This window comes from Plecotus auritus (genome assembly GCF_963455305.1).
Source record: "Plecotus auritus genome assembly, chromosome: 3".
NCBI classification, from domain to species: domain Eukaryota; kingdom Metazoa; phylum Chordata; class Mammalia; order Chiroptera; family Vespertilionidae; genus Plecotus; species Plecotus auritus.
Window position 1 is genome coordinate 16,218,145 of NC_137772.1, and position 18,110 is coordinate 16,236,254.

At 37.9% G+C, this 18,110-nt stretch overlaps 1 protein-coding gene across 2 annotated transcripts in view; it reads left to right on the forward strand.

Annotated features, from left to right (window-relative positions):
• Positions 1–18,110, forward strand: part of DLC1 (DLC1 Rho GTPase activating protein) — a 460,437-nt gene that overhangs the window by 79,078 nt on the left and 363,249 nt on the right. For both annotated transcript variants that reach the window (XM_080661952.1, XM_080661951.1), the window contains exon 2: positions 10,076–11,221. In XM_080661952.1, the coding sequence (XP_080518078.1) occupies positions 10,199–11,221 (1,023 nt within the window). In that variant the 5' untranslated portion in view covers positions 10,076–10,198. The remainder of the gene's footprint in view (positions 1–10,075; positions 11,222–18,110) is intronic.

Here is an 18,110-nt window from a genome sequence, read left to right on the forward strand (position 1 = left end):
AAGTTCCCAATGATTTCATATTCTGAATTTTAGTGAAAGCTGAACTAATTGAATGACTGAAGTCTTAGTATCCTATTATCACCTAGCTATCTGAGCACCTGTGTTGATGTAGTCATATCTCTTATTTATATTTAGTGATTACTGTGTCTACTGTTAGAGTGTTCTTAGAAATGATAGCAAAGCTAAAAATAGTGGCACTCAAAGCAAAGCCACATATCACCATGCTGTTGATAAAGCATTATAATCCATGTTCCTTGTTGAAGAGAAATCTCTTTTTATAATAAAGCAAAACATCATTTCGGTCATACTGATGTGCCATCCAAAGAAAAAGGCAGCCAAACTCTTGATATCAAATTTAACTCTAAGGTATTTCCTGTTGCATGAAAAATTCCATGTGAAAAAAGTTCAGAGCAAAGGCAATACTTTTCTTTGGTTATAAGGGATTCTGTAGATAAAGACATATCAAGGCAAAAAAAACCATAAATGATTAATTATTCATTAATGAATTTAATTGCAGAAATATCTAAGATACACTATAGTTCTGAATGCTCAAAGAATTCTGCATAGGACAGGACACTATTATTAAGAATACTGTGTACTCTTTTAAAAATAAAACATGGAAATCCAAAGAAAATACAGATATCTAGAAATTATTGCAAACATGATGCAATATTGTCCTCCATGATTATGCTAATTATGGGATCTCTTGGAAACCAATTACCCTCAGCAAAGTCTCAGTGCTATCAGGCAATATCACTAAATGTCCCAAGATTTCCTCAAATTACATGTGGGTTGCTTAAGAAAACGTTAAGAGAATCTGCAAACCTCGCGGAACTGAGCTATAAAGTGGTGGTAAGTCAAACGTTGCCAGTATTTGGGCTCCTCCCTGCAAGAAAATTAGAAACTACTAAGGCTACGTTAAATAGCAGGAACCTGGAGGTAAAAATAGAAGGTACCATGGAAATAATACCTTGCAATGTTGTAGCACCCTGCTCTTTCTGATGAGCTGTTTCCAGAGGATTGACAGAGTTAATTTTCAAGTTTGCCTGATTCCTGGAATATCTTTGCCTCTGAAAGCTAAGAATGAGAAAAAGTTTTCCAAGCTCAGGAAAAGCAAGATTTACATAAAAATAGGAAAATATTAAAGAGAATGTTGTTAAGTAGATACCACTTCATTTTTTTTCCTAAAGACCAAAAAATGATGGAAGGTTGGGTGTGTTTCTTGGAAAAGGTGATGTACTACTTATTCCACTGACTTAGTTCATTATAGGTGGTTCATTCTATAATTTACTAAAATTGTTAATGTTTTCCAGACAGTCTAAAAGCATGAAAGCTATTTCATATATAATATTGTAAGCTTCATTAAACAATTACCAATAAAGAATTTTAACAGGAATTTTTTTCCCCCACCAACAGCTAATGAAGCATAACGAGTAAATGCCAACATTTGGCAAAGGATCTAAAAGTAGATGGATAATTTTGTGAAGGGGTAATACATAGACTGCTACTAAAGAAAGGAAATCTACATGAAATCAAATGGAGAGAAATTCTTACATTATATTATTAAAGGTTTCTCTCTCTCCCACAGCTTAATTTGGATTAGGTAGCATGAATATTTTAAAGAAAAAGCACTAATTGTTTTTTACTAACCGTTGGCCACTATAACTAGACTCAGAAATGCTTTTTTAAATGTGTTATTATCTTTTCTTGCTATTTGTCCATACATTTACATAAAGATTTAAGAAAAATCGTATCTGTTCTATGATTTCTTGCTGCTCTTAGGCATCTTGTATATGCAACATCAGTTTGGCAATGAAAAGCAATCCTCTGCATGCTGCCATTGACTTAGGGCTAACAGGAAGATGCCAAATTAGTTTGTTAGATAATTTTTTTCTTTGACACCTCCATAAAAAAATGAATTTCATTTTAGCCTCCACAAATACTCACTGTAATAAAGATTTCCTTTGACATTAGTGAGCGCACCTTTGAAGAACTGTGTTAATCTGTGATGCTGTCTGTTTCCGTGTTGTTGATTCTGCTCTAATTATCTAATTCAATTCCAAGTGTTTGGGGCACTCACTCTGTGGAAAGGAGACTTCTTGGGAGTAGGCTAAGATACATTAAGATTTCAAATCACTATCGATGTCCCCACTCTCTTCATCTCACTGGACTTTTTTCATGTAGTAACAAAGCAGGCCGCTATTGAAGTGTTCTTTTCTTCATTTAGCTGCATTCTCTATTCTTGCAAGACAGAATTTCAGAGAGTTTAACCTACTTTTAATTAAAAGATTTTCCCCCTTATATCTTTTCTTCCTTCCTAGAGTTACTGCAAACTTGCTACGTGATAGATATGACACATCTATATACTTTAGAGTAGTAGGAGAAGCACATGTCCTAGAAATTTAACATGGAACAGGTAATTAAGAAGAAAGACACTAAGGCAGTGGTTCTCAACCTTTCTAATGCCGCGACCCTTTAATACAGTTCCTCATGTTGTGGGGACCCCCATAAGACCATCAGAAAACACAGATATTTACATTACGACTCATTAACAGTAGCAAAATTATAGTTATGAAGTAGCAACGAAAATAATTTTATGGTTGGGGGTCCCCACAACATGAGGAACTGTATTAAAGGGTCGCGGCATTAGAAAGGTTGAGAACCACTGCACTAAGGGAAGCCAGAAGTAACTCTGGCTACTCAAGGAAAAAGTAGAAAAAATAAAGAGAAATCGGCAGTACTATTATGACTTTATTTTCCCTTCTATTACATATGTGGAATTGTGTGAAGGTGTTTAACAATTATCCAGGGGGGGTCAATCATATATATATGTATATGATTATGATTTATATATATATTATTTATTATATTATGTAAAATTCTGAATTATATATATATATATTTCAGAATTTTACATAATATAATAAATATAATATAATGTAATGTAATAAAATATAACATCTGTGTTCTGAAAGGAGAAAACAAGATATCCACATTCGAAGGAATGAATCAAACAGTTGCTGTCTTTTCAAAAATTGAGAGTATGGCATCCAAGAAAATTGGAACAGAACCGATAATCCCTCTTTTCATATGTATTTACTCACTTAATTCTATTTACATATTATTTTCGATGTTTTAAACTTCTATCCAGGTAATATTTTTAAAAGATTATAGTTAAGAGGATTACCAAGAATACCTGTCCTGAATTCCAGGAGTTCCCAGAAGGGTTGAGGAGGAAAGGAAGCCATTGAAGAAATCACTTAAGAGCCTCATGAAAAACTGCACTGACATTGGTGGTCAAAAATAAGTACCAAACTGACACCTTTATTTTGCTGAAAGTATGAGGCAAGTTTGTGTATAATTGTGAGTGGGAGGGGGTGTGTGCTGAGTGGGGCAGGAACAAAGGGGAATAGGTTGGTCCTATTGAATATATTATAGAGAAAATGTAAACATACAGGAGTGAGCAAAAGTAGGTTTACAGTTGTTTGTATGGAAAAATATATAATACTAGAGGCCCAGTACATGAAATTCATGCACTGGCGGGGGAGTGGGAGTCCTTCAACCCGGCCTGCACCCTCTCGCAATCTGGGACTCCTCGGGGGATGTCCAGCTGCAGGCAGTTGGACATCCTTCTCGCAATCCAGGACCGCTGGCTCCTAACCACTCGCCTGCTTGCCTGCCTGATCGCTCCTAACCACTCTGCCTGACTGCCTGATCGCCCCTAACCACTCTGCCTGCCTGCCTGATTGCCCCTAACCGCCTCTGCCTCGGCCCCCGCCACAGCATCGTCCAGAAGGTCATCTGGAAGGATGTCCAGAATGATGTCTGCAAGGTCATTCAGCTGTCCAGTCCAATTAGCATATTACACTTTTATTATTATAGATTAGGGCCCAGTGCATGAATTTCTGAACCTTGAAAGGAACTGTGGGTCGCAAGGCTGTGGTAGGCACAGGGGTGGGTCTCAGCCCATCCTCCATGCCCTCGCCCAGCCCCTCCCACTGCGGCCCCTGGCCCCGTCTTCAGCAGCCCCACTCCTGCCACCACCACTCCCATGCGCTGATGGTGCCAGCCCTGCATGCACCTACGGATGGCGTGGAGCAATTGGGGCCAGCGCCAGCAGTGGGTGCGAGCAGTGGCTGCTGCCCTGATCACCCCTCAAGAGCAGGGGGAGGTGGAGAAGCCCTCAGGGGCAATCAGGGCCGGCAGCCTCAGCTTGCACCCACTGATGGCGCCGAGTGATCAGGACTGGTGCTGGGCACCAGCAGCGGGTGCGAGTGGGGCTGGTGCTGGCAGCAGGCGGAACCACAGCATGAAGGAGCAAATAATTTTCAGTAACCACCAGAGTCTCACCCCGATGACAGCAACTGGGCACCTTGCCTTGATCTGGCACCCCTGCTCACCTGCTCTACCATCCCACTGCAGCCAATGCCCGCCATGTTCCGCACACGCCCCCTGGTGGCCAGCACACGTCGTATCTACCAGTTGTTCAGTTGTTCTACTGTTCGGTCTATTTGCATATTAGCCTTTTATAATATAGGACAAGAATAAACAAGACGAAACTCTGTGTTTCACATACTCGCAATTGTAGACCTACTTTTGCTCATCACTGTATTTATGCATCAACTCAGTCTTAAAATTCCTGCTCCGGAACATATTAAAATTTAAATTGTTATTTAACATGCTTTCTGAGATTCATAGATAGGATACTTTTTTTTCCTATCTCAAGCAAAAGCATTCAGAAGCATAATACTTAAAAATAAAAATAGCTATTTCTCCTGGTATTTATTTCCATACTTCTAGACAATATTACACTATTTTTTTTCCATTTTAGACATTATCAGTTCATTTCCTACTATAGAAAATTAAACATTTGTTCTCTGAAACTATTCTGCCTACCATCCCTAACCCCACCCCCCAGAAAACTCTATGCTTAGAAAATAGTTGGTCTATAATCTTTACTAAGTCAGTATTTACTGTTTGCATTGTCTTGGTTACCAAAAAATCTCACAGCTAAGCCAGCAGTATACAATCATTACATTTCCGCTCTTTAAAACATTTTATGTAGCCCTTGCCGGTGGGCTCAATTGGTTGGCCCTTACACCAGGAGCCGGCGGGTTCTGTTGTCAGACAGGGCACATACCCAGGTTTCGGGTTCGATCTCCCATCAGGTGCATGCAGGAGGCAACCAATCGTTACCTGTCTTATATACAGTGTTAAGAAATCTAACATTGTTCAGATTCCCAATACCTAATAAGTAATTTCTTTTTTCTTTCTCTGATAATATTTATTTATCATCATTTGTTTACTTCTAAATTTCTGAAATTTCACAATAATGTTTCATGGTGTGATCTATTTCTGTTCTTTGTATTATTGGATATTCAATGGATTCTCTTCAATCTTAAAACTAAGTTCATTAGTTCTGAGAAATTATCTGGCATTCTTTTCCTTTGAAAAATTTCTCCCATTAGTTTTCTCTGAAATGCTCCGTAGAAATGTGTTTCCAATGTGTGACCAATGAGTTTTCAAGTTGTAAGTAATTCTCTGGAGCTTATTGATGCTTCTGCTATCTTTTCTAAAGAGGTGATTCTAGAATAGTAAAAACCTGAAGCCAAAAAGAAAAATACTTCGCACATAGAGTAGGGAATACATCTCAATTCCCATTTGACCTGGATGTACTGGAAGCAGGAAATTTCCCACAGAGGGCCTCATTCGGGGGGTTCCTCCTCTAGAGGCCCTATCTAATGTTTGCACCATAACCAACACTACTTGGAAGGGAGGAACGGACAAAGGAAGAAAGAAAGAAATGATTTTTACAAAGACTTTTAAAAGTCAGGACTTTTTTTAAAAATATATTTTTATTGATTTCAGAGAAGAAAGGAGAGAGAGAGAGAGATTCATTGATTGGCTGCCTCCTGCATGCCCCCTACTGGGCATCGAGCCCGCAACCAGCGCATGTGCCCTTGATCAGAATCGAACCCGAGACTCTTCAGTCCTCAGGCCAATGTTCTATCAGGCGTCCTCAAACTACGGCCCGCGGGTCACATGTGGCCCGCTGAGGACATTTATCCGGCCCGCCGGGTGCCGCTGCCTGTCCTGCTTAGCAGCCGACTCGTCCTGGGCCCGCAGTGCGCATAGGAATTTGTTCATAGTTTTTTTTTTTAAACTATAGTCCAGCCCTCCAACGGTCTGAGGGACAGTGAACTGGCCCCGTTTAAAAAGTTTGAGGACCCCTGCATCAACTGAGCCAAACCAACTAGGGCAAAAGTCAGGACTTTTACAAAGACTTCCCAATCTGGATTCTAGTCAATTCAAATGATTTAGAAAATGAGAAGGGAGGGAGGGAAGGAGGGTGGGTGGGAGGGAGGGAAGGATAAAGGAAGGAAGGGAGGGAGGGAGGGAGGGAGGGAAGAGGGAGAGCAAAAAGGAGGGAGAGTTAATGACCCCCCTCCTCTGTGTTAGATTTTCTGTGGCATTTGTGGCCATGTGAGACCTTATTATCCTTGTTTACATGAGTTTCTACCATAAAGTTGTAAGCTTCTTTAGGAAAGGTAGAATACAGTATATTACTTAGGTTTATAGTCCCGATGTTTAGCACAATGTCTATGGCACAGAATAAACATTTGTGAATGAATGATGATGGGCAGGCAGTGTTGCCATCAGTTCTACAGTACGGCCAACTTGATTTCAGCCACAAGTCCTTCATTTTTATCATGTTCTCCCAGGCTATAGAATGGCCAGGAGTGATTATCACCAGGCTCTTCTTCCTTAGGGACAATTCACTACCAGGCCAAAAAGTAAGGTATGTGTTTATATCAGCAATAAGTTCAAGGCAAAGCATGATCATTTGATATCAGATATATGTCAGTGATTCTCAATAGAATGTATTCGTTTGATGTTACTTTTTAGTGCAATTACAATTAATTTAAAAATAAATTCTATATGCTATAAAGTACTTATTTTATGGAGTGTTAGTGCTACAAAATTAGCCGAAACAATCATTTGAAATCACTTTGTATCTAAACATCCTATGCACTCATATCACAAACAGTAAAGTTGGACATTTTGCAATTATTTTTCAGAAATGTTACATAATTAGAGGTACATGCAGTCTCTTGTAATATTAATACAGTGGTGTTTGAACACATGCATTTAAGAAGTGAAAAATCCCCATGGAAATTCACTTCATAAAATCAACACCCTGGAATGACCTATACTTTTCCAGATCCTTCATCCAAATCCTCAGCAGCTGAGCTCATTCTGAATGAAATTTCCTAAAAAGGTTTACCCAAAAAATGTATTAGAAATTTATAAAATAAGTAGTCAGTAGTTAAAAATATAATTTTTATTTGTTGTTGTTGACTTCAGAGAAAAGAAGGGAGAGGGAGAAGGAGATAGAAACATCGATGATGAGAGAGAATCATTTATCAGCTGCCTCTTACACAGCCCCTACTAGGGATTGAGCCCGTAACTGGGCATGTGTCCTGACCGTGAATTGAACCATGACCTCCTGGTTCATGGGTCGAGGCTCAACCACTAAGCCATACCGGCCAGGCTAGAAATATAATTTTAAATAAGGCATTTTGATGAGGTGGTCCATAGGGAAAGTCAGAACTTTTACAAAGACTTCACATCTTCTGGCAGGATGGATTCTAATCAATTCTGATGACTTAGAAAATGAGGCCAATACACTGAGACATGATTGAAAAGAATCCAGTGTTCCATCTTATTAATATTCTGTTCAGCCTTTAAATCACGGAGGCAGTTTTTAACCATCAATGTTATAACTCAGAATTTAAATAGGAAGTATGAATAAAAAAGCTTGTAGAGATAATTTTTTTTAAATCTATCAGACCACAGGATATTATGGGAGCACTCAAAATGTAGTGATGGTTGTCATAACAATAATAAGGACATTTTTCTTGAAAGAAATGACAATGTACATTCACAGCAATAATTTGAAAATAATCAAAAAAACCTAGGTTAGAAATTAGGACAGAGTAATTAATACTATGTTGGGTATATCTAATTTATAATCTTTCTTTGTAGCCAGATTGTCTCAGAACTTGTTGAACTGTCTCCCTTTGATGATATAAAAATATTTACATACTTGCCAAGGTTGAGTAAAATAAGTTAGTTAATATTAAGATAAGGTCTTAAAGGCAAAATTTAGTATAATCGATTCTCTAAGGGGTTAATAAAACTTAGTAAAAGAAATGAAGCCAGAATTCAGTCTCAACTGAAATGTAAATGAGGCTTAGGAATGACACAGTAATACCACTTGGCGTTTCTTAAGTTAGCCCTCTCTTTCTACACTGGATAAAAATAAAGGAAAGAAAGCATCTAAAACAGAACCTCCCTATTACAACCCAAAGTTGCCCATAAAAGCAAGTTTTTTCTGACCTGCATCTGCGTCTTTTCCACTTTCTGTAGCCTCCCACACCGTAATGCCTTGTGCGTGGGATTCGGGGTCTTTCTGTTTTCTTTTGTGTGGAGAATGGATGCCCACACGGAAAATGGGAACGCTGACCATTTTCAAAGATGATCACAGACCTTTGAGGCACCAACTAGTATCCAGAAAGGTATTTGGTCAAGCTGAGGAACCAATTTCTAGTACATTCCTTACCTTCACTGGTCTTCACAGGATGGGAATATTTACCTTTCTGGCATGTGCTTAGAGCTTAGTCAGAATAGCTTGAAATTTTTGGTGAGGAGTCAGTCCTTTTCAATAACCTGAAGTGACCCAAAACCAGCACAGCAGTTAATCTTGTTTACAGTTGAAATCAATAAGCCAATCCATGTTATGTGCTGCAAGACCCTATGTGGAGTCAGAACTAGAAGTGTCTGCTTTGTGAATGGGATTTTTCTTTTACAGTCCATGAATTTGCTTTCATTACGGAACAACATTTTATAAGGCTGAGTTTACACTGGTATAATTTGTTTCCTTTAACTAAGGGTTTGAATAATTCAAGGTTAAAAGTATGGATACCAGGAATGTGTTTATATTCTGACCTTATCTTATGCCTGGTTTTCTTGTTTACTTAAATTTTTATGACTGAATTCTAACAGAAGTACACAAACTAAACTCCATGCAAGCCAAAGAGACTGAAATTTCTGAAGAATTATCCCAATCGCCTTATCAGGCTCACATCTTCCTTTTGGTTCCCCTGAATTCCTGCCTACGGAGTTTAGATTTTATACATACTACAGATATGTGGAAGGAAGGGGTGGAGGTAGGATCTCATTGCGCAGAGACAATGAATGTGTTGGCTATGTCATCCTGGCCTTAGAACCAGGGCCTAGTTTGACTACTGGCTTACTTCCTAGATGTATCTATAACTGTGAACAAGTTATTGAATTTCTCTTAGCCTCAATAATGCTAGCTAGCTAGCTAGCTAGTAGCGGGAATACTATGCATGTAAATGTATTTATCCTGAGGCATTGTAAATGGTATGTGCTATGCTTTCTTATCCATGAATTATGTGTTAATATGAGCTAAACTGGATTATTTCATGTTTCTTAGTCACTCCCTGGAGTGAATACATCCTGAGAGTTTGGGATCTGTATTAGCTCTTTCACACACTAATACATTACAAATGCTGTCTCTATAGCTCAGATTTTGCATGAACAGTTCCCTAGTGGCCTTTGTTGAAATTCAAACCAAACAGAAAATAGATTTCTGTCAAGACTTGTGTTCACAAAACTAAATGAGGAAAGCATGTAAGCTAGAACAACAAGTTTCTTGCAGTGAATTTTATCAAGTATTGCAATCCAAATATTTTCTTACTGAAGTTTTCAATGTCCAATAGTTATATCTTTATTCATTAATAGATTGATCAATCCAGCTGCATTTTAAAATACTGTCAATGATTTTTTTCATAAATATCCAATGTGAAATTTTCTCCTTATATCAAGCTGCTTCTTAAAGAAGTAATACTATTAAAGCTATTAAACAGAAATTTTATAAACTCTCTAATTTAATCTTTCTAGCATAGATTAAGTGCTCTCTTTTCCAAGTTATATTTTCAGTTTAGAATCATGTCCTGAACTATATATATATTTTTAAATTTTTTAATAGGTGGTGAAATGAGAAAACTCACTGTCTTCTTCAGTCAGCAAATTTGAAGTTCTTTCATCAAGTTCCATCTCTTTTTGTCTCACATGGAATGTATTTCTGTATCTGTTGTTAAACTACAATGACATGTCTGTAGCTATCAGGAAGAGAAGCTGGGAAGAACATGTGACCCAATGGATGGGACAGCCTTTTAGTTCTGATGATCATAACACAGCATGTCATCATGGACTAGTAGCTGACAGATTGCAGGCAAGTATGGAAAAAGATGCAACTCTAAATGCGGACCGCAAAGAGAAGTGTGTTTCACTACCAGACTGCTGCCATGCATCAGAGCTGAGAGATTTTCCTGGGAGGCCAATGGGTCACATTTCAAAGGAGGTGGATGAAAGTGACAGCCAGGAAGGTGAAGATCAGTTTCTTTCTCTGGAAGCCAGCACGGAAACACTAGTGCATGTTTCTGATGAGGATACCGATTCTGATCTATGTCTTACAGATGATAAACAGATTTTAACTTCCCAAGGGCACGAAACCTCAGACCAACATAGCGTCAAAGGAGCAGGCTCCTTAGTCAAGACGCTGCCTATCACGGAAAGAAACCAAGATTCTTACAACTCCTGGGGAGTGGCTGGAGGAGCTGAATTAGCACTCGTGGAAGAAAGTGGGGAGAGGAAAGTTATTGACATTATAAGCAAAAGCCTGGAGCTTTGTAATGATATAAGCTTAAGTGAAATAAAAGATGCATCCCAAATACATGTATGTGAGTCGTTGAATGTGAAAGATATTGTGCCTGAGAAGCAATTGCTTAATTCTGCTGTAATTGCTCAGCAACGAAGGAAACCCGACTTCCCTAAGGAGGAACATGAAAGAAACACCTGCTGTGTAGTACAAGATGAGTTTTTCGCTAGTCCTTGTGCAGACAGAGGACTGCCATTATCAAAAGCAGATACTGGGGGCTGCCTTCTGCAGCCTCCTTCCTGCCCTGGTGGAATGTCCGCTGAAAATGGCCTGCAGAAGAGTGGTTTCTCAGAACATCAAAACAAAAGTCTTCCAAAGGTCAGCTCGGGAGATGGCATGCAGTGTTTACACTTAAAGGAACCTCTGACCACCCAGGAACCCACCGATAATCAGGTCAGACTTCGCAAGAGAAAGGTAAGACACATGTGCAGATTATCTAGCTTTTGGAATGTTGTAAATATCCTTGTTTCCATCACTTATTATTTTGGCAGCATGAAAGGGATATGTAGATGTTTCTTTTCCCCTATGATGTAGCTGTGTGACTCAAAGAGTATCTTCTTGGGGAAACCATCAAAATATATAAAAATTAAAATATAATAACCTATCCATTTGACTAATAATATTTATAATGGTTTATGAACAATCTGTTCTGGGACTGTATTGAAGACAGAATTGGTTTCACTTTCTTCATTGGAATTAAATACCATGAGAAAGCTCACTATTCAAAGCCCATCTAAAGAGTGACTCTATTTTTTAATTTAATAACATTTATTTGGCTTGTTTCCTTTTCCCTCTGAAAAGCATATTTTATCAAAGAAAAATGGCATAAATTACATATTAAAAAATGACCCCTTTATATATATAAAGGCAACAGTACCCCTGCCCCCAAAATATGCTGATACTATTTTAAATGTTATCCTGGCACATTTGTTATCAATGGGTTTATCAACTTTTCTTTAACTCTTGACCCAAAAGGGCTAATAACTGAAATTATTTTTTATGCCCAGGCCCCTGACTAATCCTGTAGATGCCATGCTCCCCTAAGTAATTTCTGGGTGAGGGAAGCAAGGATTTGAGTGGGGCTACATGAAGCATGGGTTAGTTAGTGAACTCTTGAACAAAGTTTGCCTTGTTTTTTGGATTTTTCCAAAAATCTTCCCACAATGTAGTGCTCTATAATCCTGATGTAAATATAAATACAATTTCTTCTATAAATCCAATGTGCCCATTGCAAAACAATGCAGATTGGACACTTTAGTGTGACATCCTTGCCCCTCTTTCAATATAATATTAATCCATAATTGCCATTCTAACAAAGCTAATGGTCTCAGTTCTGTTCAACTGAGCTATCTACCATGAGGAATAAAAATCTCCCACTCTCTTTATGGTGAAGAAATCTGGTTTCCATAAACTGTGGTTTCGCTAACAAACTAGATCAGTGACATGTCATAAGTCAGTTTAAGTGAAGTCAAACACTTTGCAGCAAAGATCACGGTGCTCCAGTTATATGCCAGCAGATCATTCTGTGCTTCTGGCCAACTCTTCCTGCCTTATATAAGGTGTAACAAAATGCTAATGCTCCATAAAGTTGTTCAGATTGGAATGCTCAGCTCACCTTTTCAGAAATTTCCATATACCCTATCAAATCTGTTGGAGGGAATGCAATAATGACATAAGAAGGTATTAACCGACCTATGACATAGCTCCCCGAAAATAAGACAAACCCTGCCCAACTGTCGACAGAAACATTAAACATTCCAGAAACATATGCTCACCACTTGGACATTTATATCGATTCTAAGAATGCTGGGAAGAATTTGCTCTTGGACGTGTCACTATAGCATGGTTGCAGTATGAGAGCTGTAATTATATCCCATTTACAAGTTCTAACTTAAATACTCTATTTTAAGCACTTCATCATTCTGGAGTGCTATAGCATTATTTGGTGGAACATTTACTTTGACTCTACAACTCATTTGCAATGCCTTGTAATAAACAGTTTTAATAACAAAATTTTATGTTTGGAATTTACTCTGGAAAAGTATGGTCATAGGAGAAGCCTCTAGAATCAAAATGTGTAGGAATTTTTGTTCTATTTGATATTGCTGAGTTAAAATACCTTTGAATTGGCAACTGGCCATTTTAGCACTTTACCAAAAGAAATAATAAAACAACTTCATAAAAAAATATATGCACAAAGATGTTCATAATTGTATTGTGTATTACTGGCAAAAAAGAAAAAAACTGATTTCTACCTATAATGTTTAATTATTGCTTATAATGACATGCATATGCCATAGTTAATAATAAAATTTTATGTATAAACTAGGGTACAGTTTAGAATGCTATGCAACCATTAAAAAGATGGCATGAGATCCATGTGCACTAACTGAAAGATGATGTTCATGACATAGTATATCTGGAAAATGACAGTGGAAGAGCAATATGTATAGCATATCTCAACCTTATATGACAAAATGTGAGGATGCAGATATATATATATATATGACATATAGATATAGGCATAGATTTTATATAATTATAGGCTGGGGTATATGACTAAATAGGAATACATCAAATCCTAGCTAAACAGGCACAGAATTGTTAATAGCAGTTACTTTAAGACAATAGAATCAAAAGGGTAGAAGCAGGGAATTTTCACTTTTTACCCTATATAACCTTTATAAAAGGCCATAGAGTTGTGGGTGAAATGTATATAACTAATGGAAGTACAAAAATATAATATAAGATATACAAACGACTTGAAGCATCTTTTAAGGGCACCAAAGAATCCTTTATCTAGTTATCATGTTTACAATTACTTTTATTAAATGGAAACAAATATTTAAAGTTTTTCAAAATATCAACAAGAGTTTCAATCAACTACTCAATCCTAATGCCAGTGCATCTAGTTTAAAACAGTAAGCCTTGCCCTAGCCGGTTTGGTTCAGTGGATAGAGCATTGGCCTGCAGACTGAAGGGTCCCAGGTTCAATTCCGGTCAAGGGCATATACCTTGGTTGCGGGCACATCCCCAGCAGGGGGTATGCAGGAGGCAGCTGATGGATGTTTCTCTCTCATTGATGTTTCTAACTCTCTATCCCTCTCCCTTCCTCTCTGTAAAAAAATCAATTATATATATAAACAGTAAGCCTTTTGGAGAGACAGGTGAGACACATTTTCATGCCTAAGGTATTGGGTGCCAGATTCGGAAAAGATTTTGCTTAATTGTCCGTATCATTTATACTATTTGTTGGCTGTAGCTATGCTGACAGCTTTAAGATTAGAGCTTGGAAAGGTGAAATAGAACTTGAGCTAATAAAATTTTAGTTAGAGAACTTTAATCAGCTCATTATCTGACGGTCGTGTGAGTGAACCAAACCCTTCACTGAATTTATGAGCATGAGTTTTGGGGGGTTTGCTCTTTTGGGGTCAGCATTCAATCAAGATTCTAATACTAGGAAAAAAAACTGAAAACAAAAACAGCGTAAAAGAGTGATCCTCAGAATGTACTGAAATAGCACCCAATTATCATTTCTGGAAACCTATAAATCTTGGCAGGCATTTATTGTATTATATGATGTATTTTTTCTTTGTTTTCCAATGATTTTTTTGCCATCAGGATAGCCACACGTCTATTTTTTTAGGAGTTTCCATTGGAGAGGACTGCATTTGTAGTATATGTAAATATTAACTTTTTAAACTAACAATTCCCCTAAGTATGATGAAATATATCATTGAAGCAAAGCCACTGAAATCAAAGGAAAACCAAATAGATTATGAGCAGACATTAGAAAGAGCCCTCCAGAAGGCTGTGTGGCATAGGCCTAGAGCTTATAGGGTGTGGGTGGGTCTTTGGGGTAAGGCAGCTGGTTAAGAGCAATTCTCAGAGACAAATTCCAAAGCAATCTGGAGGAGGGACAGTCTAAGAAGTGGTCTCTGTAAACCAAATGAGATGTGAAGATGGAAAATATGTAGGGCAAGACTTGAGGTTAAACCTTTTTTAGAGAACTAGTGTATTTGTTCTTGATGGTGGTTTACTAATTAAAGAGAGTCCAACATTCAGTCTTCTCTGGAGGCTATTTAAATAGTTCCCAAATTTTTGAATAACCATAATAGTTACACAAATGTATGAACAGATTTTCATTTGCTCACATAAAACATAATCCATATTACAAAGCAAAATAAACTCCAAAAGATAATGCAAACACGATCTGAACTTTGAGGAGACACCTAATTGCACATTTGAACACAAACCTCATATTCCAACGATAAACTAAATTGTATCATTTATGCTACAGATTGGCCTGCCATCACAGAAAACCAGCATAAAAGTGCCTTGAACATCTTTCTCTCACGCACACATAATAATTGTATATAAGCAGTTCTGGATCCAGGTGTAGGCTCTATGTTTTAAAACCTTAGACCAGGGGTGGGAAATGTCCCGCCCATGAACCATATAAGGCCCGTGAAATCATTGGTCTGGCCCTGTCAAGGCATTAGGGATGAGTTAATTAAATGTTTGACCAAATACAGCAAGCCAAGTTTTAAGTTGATAATTCTGTATGTCCTGGGAATATTATATATCCAAATGGCCCTTGGCAGGAAAAAGGTTCCCCACCCCTGCCTTAGACGCCTTTTATCTAACTGCTCTGCCACCTGGAGCCCTTATCCATATTCAAGTCCATGGGAAGAAAGGTGGGGATGGCCACACTTCTTGTGAAGGCGGGCCCAGAAGGTGCACACTTTTTTATTTTTTTTCCAGAGAGTAAGGGAGAAGGGGAGAGAGAGAGAACCATCGATGATGAGAGAGAAGCACTGATTGGCTGGCTCCTAAACGCCCCCTACTGGAGATCAAGCTTACAACCCAGGCATGTGCCCTAACCAGGAAGCATGTGCCCTGACCAGTAGTTGAACCTCGACCTCCTGGTTCATAGGTCAATGTTCAGCCACTGAGCCATGCTGGCCGAGCGGTACATGCTTCTTTTCTCTTCATATTTCATGTGCTAGAACTTAGCTTCATGGCCACACCCAACACTCATGGCTTAGAAATGGAGGCTGCATTTTGGCCAGCACCTGTCTGCTGAAGACTCTATTATAAAGGAAGAGATAACTCATTACATAAATATGTTAATGAACAATATCTTAACATAAATATATTTCAGTATATTGAGTTGTGCAAGGAATAAACAGGCTGCATGTATGTTCTGTGGCACTCTGTACAAACACCTGGTGCTTTAATTTCACACTACAGAATACCTTTCCATATTAGGAAACCTTTTGTTTGTTGAAATGATAGTTATCAAATGCTACAGTTTTTCTTGTGGAAAAATTGCCCAGGAGCTAAACATTATACTGTATATACTGTAGTTCATCTCTGGACATTAATTACCAATGACTGATAAAAATCAAATGTTTTCTATTTACCCTATTTTTAAAATATGTGTAAATTTGGTAAAAAGCACACCTATACAGTATCTAAAAGAACCTCCTCATTCTTTTCTCTGACTTTCTTGTTTCTATCTCCTGAATGCCTATTTGTAAGCCGTGTAACATGGGAAGGTTAACATTGACTCATGGGTGACACAAAGAACATAGTAAATTATGCAGGAGATAGAATGGACCAAGAATGGAGGCCAGATGAAAGAATATAAAAGGGAAGGGAAAACTTGTCTAAAAAACAAAAACCAAAAAAGATGGTTAAGACCCCAAAAAAGTATGTTGAATGATAGCAAGAACTGCTGGAAGAATTAGAGTTTATCAATAAGCCTGATATTAGAGGACATAGAGAAAAGGTATACAAAGTGGGCTAAGTATATACAGGGTGTGGCAAAAGTAGGTTTACAGTTGTGAGTACACAAAACATGGAGTTTATTCTTGTATTATTACTTATTGATTATTGTATTATTTTCCATGCGAACATCTGTAAACCTACTCTTGCCCCACCCTGCACAGCTTGTAGATAGATTCATAATAACAGTATGATTTACACTAAGGGCCTATTGAGCAGATGGTATTGTTTTGTTTTGGTTTAATATATTTTTATTGATTTCAGAGAGGAGAGAGAGAGAGATAGAAACATCAAAGATGAGAGAACCATTGATTGGCTGCCTCCTGCAAGCCCCGCACTGGGGATTAAGCCCTCAAACTGGGCTTGTGCCCTGACCAGGAATCGAACCCTGACCTCCTGGTTCATAGGTCGACACTCAACCATTGAACCACACCGGCCAGGCCCCACTCTGTCTTTCCTGGTTAATATCACTTTGAGGAAGTTTGGAATGGAGTGGAGAGGAGATGACAAGAATAACAGAATAAGAGATTGAAAGACAAGTGAGGATAGGAGAGTAAGGGAGTTTGCTGAGAGAGTATCAGACAATAATAAATTTCCTTTTGATTTCTATTGTGAAAACCACATAAAGTAGGGAGCTTTGTTGCCAGGTGCCTTTAAGGTGGAAAAATATCCTCTGAATGAAAGCAATTAGATCTGAACTTTTCTTGTTGCAGCTATTTTTTTAAGTAGTTATGAAGTGTGATGGGCCTCCGTTCCAACAGAGACTTGGACCAAAACTGCAGATTTACATTATTAGCAACAAGATCATTAATAAGTTCACATTTACCCAACATCAGTTTTTATTGGAGCACGAATTAATACATTTTTATGATGTTATTTTAAATAATTAATAGGTATTCCAGAGCCAATTGCACCTTAGAGGCTATGGTAACAGTGAAACATTTAGTTTCTTCCGCATGGATTTCTGTTACCATAAACCAGGACCAACTTATTAATCTTTTAATACCAACAAAACCACCATAGATGTTGGCTGCCTCCCTCGAAGAAATGCCAATATCCACAAAAGTTGGGATAACTAGCATACCCTACATAACAGGGCACTGCCTCTGTTATCTGGGCACTAAACCCAATGCTGCCAACAGACTCTTGTTTGTTTTCTGGCTCATGTTCTTAGAAATGAAGTCCTTCCCTACTGCTAACAAGATCTCTATTCCACAGATACTTTTCTAACTGTTGAGAAAATTATAGTGCTTCGTTAGAGATAACCTCACAATTTTCAAAGGAAACATAAGCAAATAGGAAAGTACACTTGTATTCTTTCTTCAGTTCTGTCTCTACATTGGTGTGGGAATAAAACTAGTGATTAATGAACCTCTTCAATTTGGGGTTCTATTTTTTGAGCCAGCGAAACTTCAAAAGGATTTACTGCTTTTTATATACATTACAAGTTAACCCGGATGTTTAAAAGAAATTCAAATGGCATAATTATTTGGTCTAGAAAATGAATAGTTTG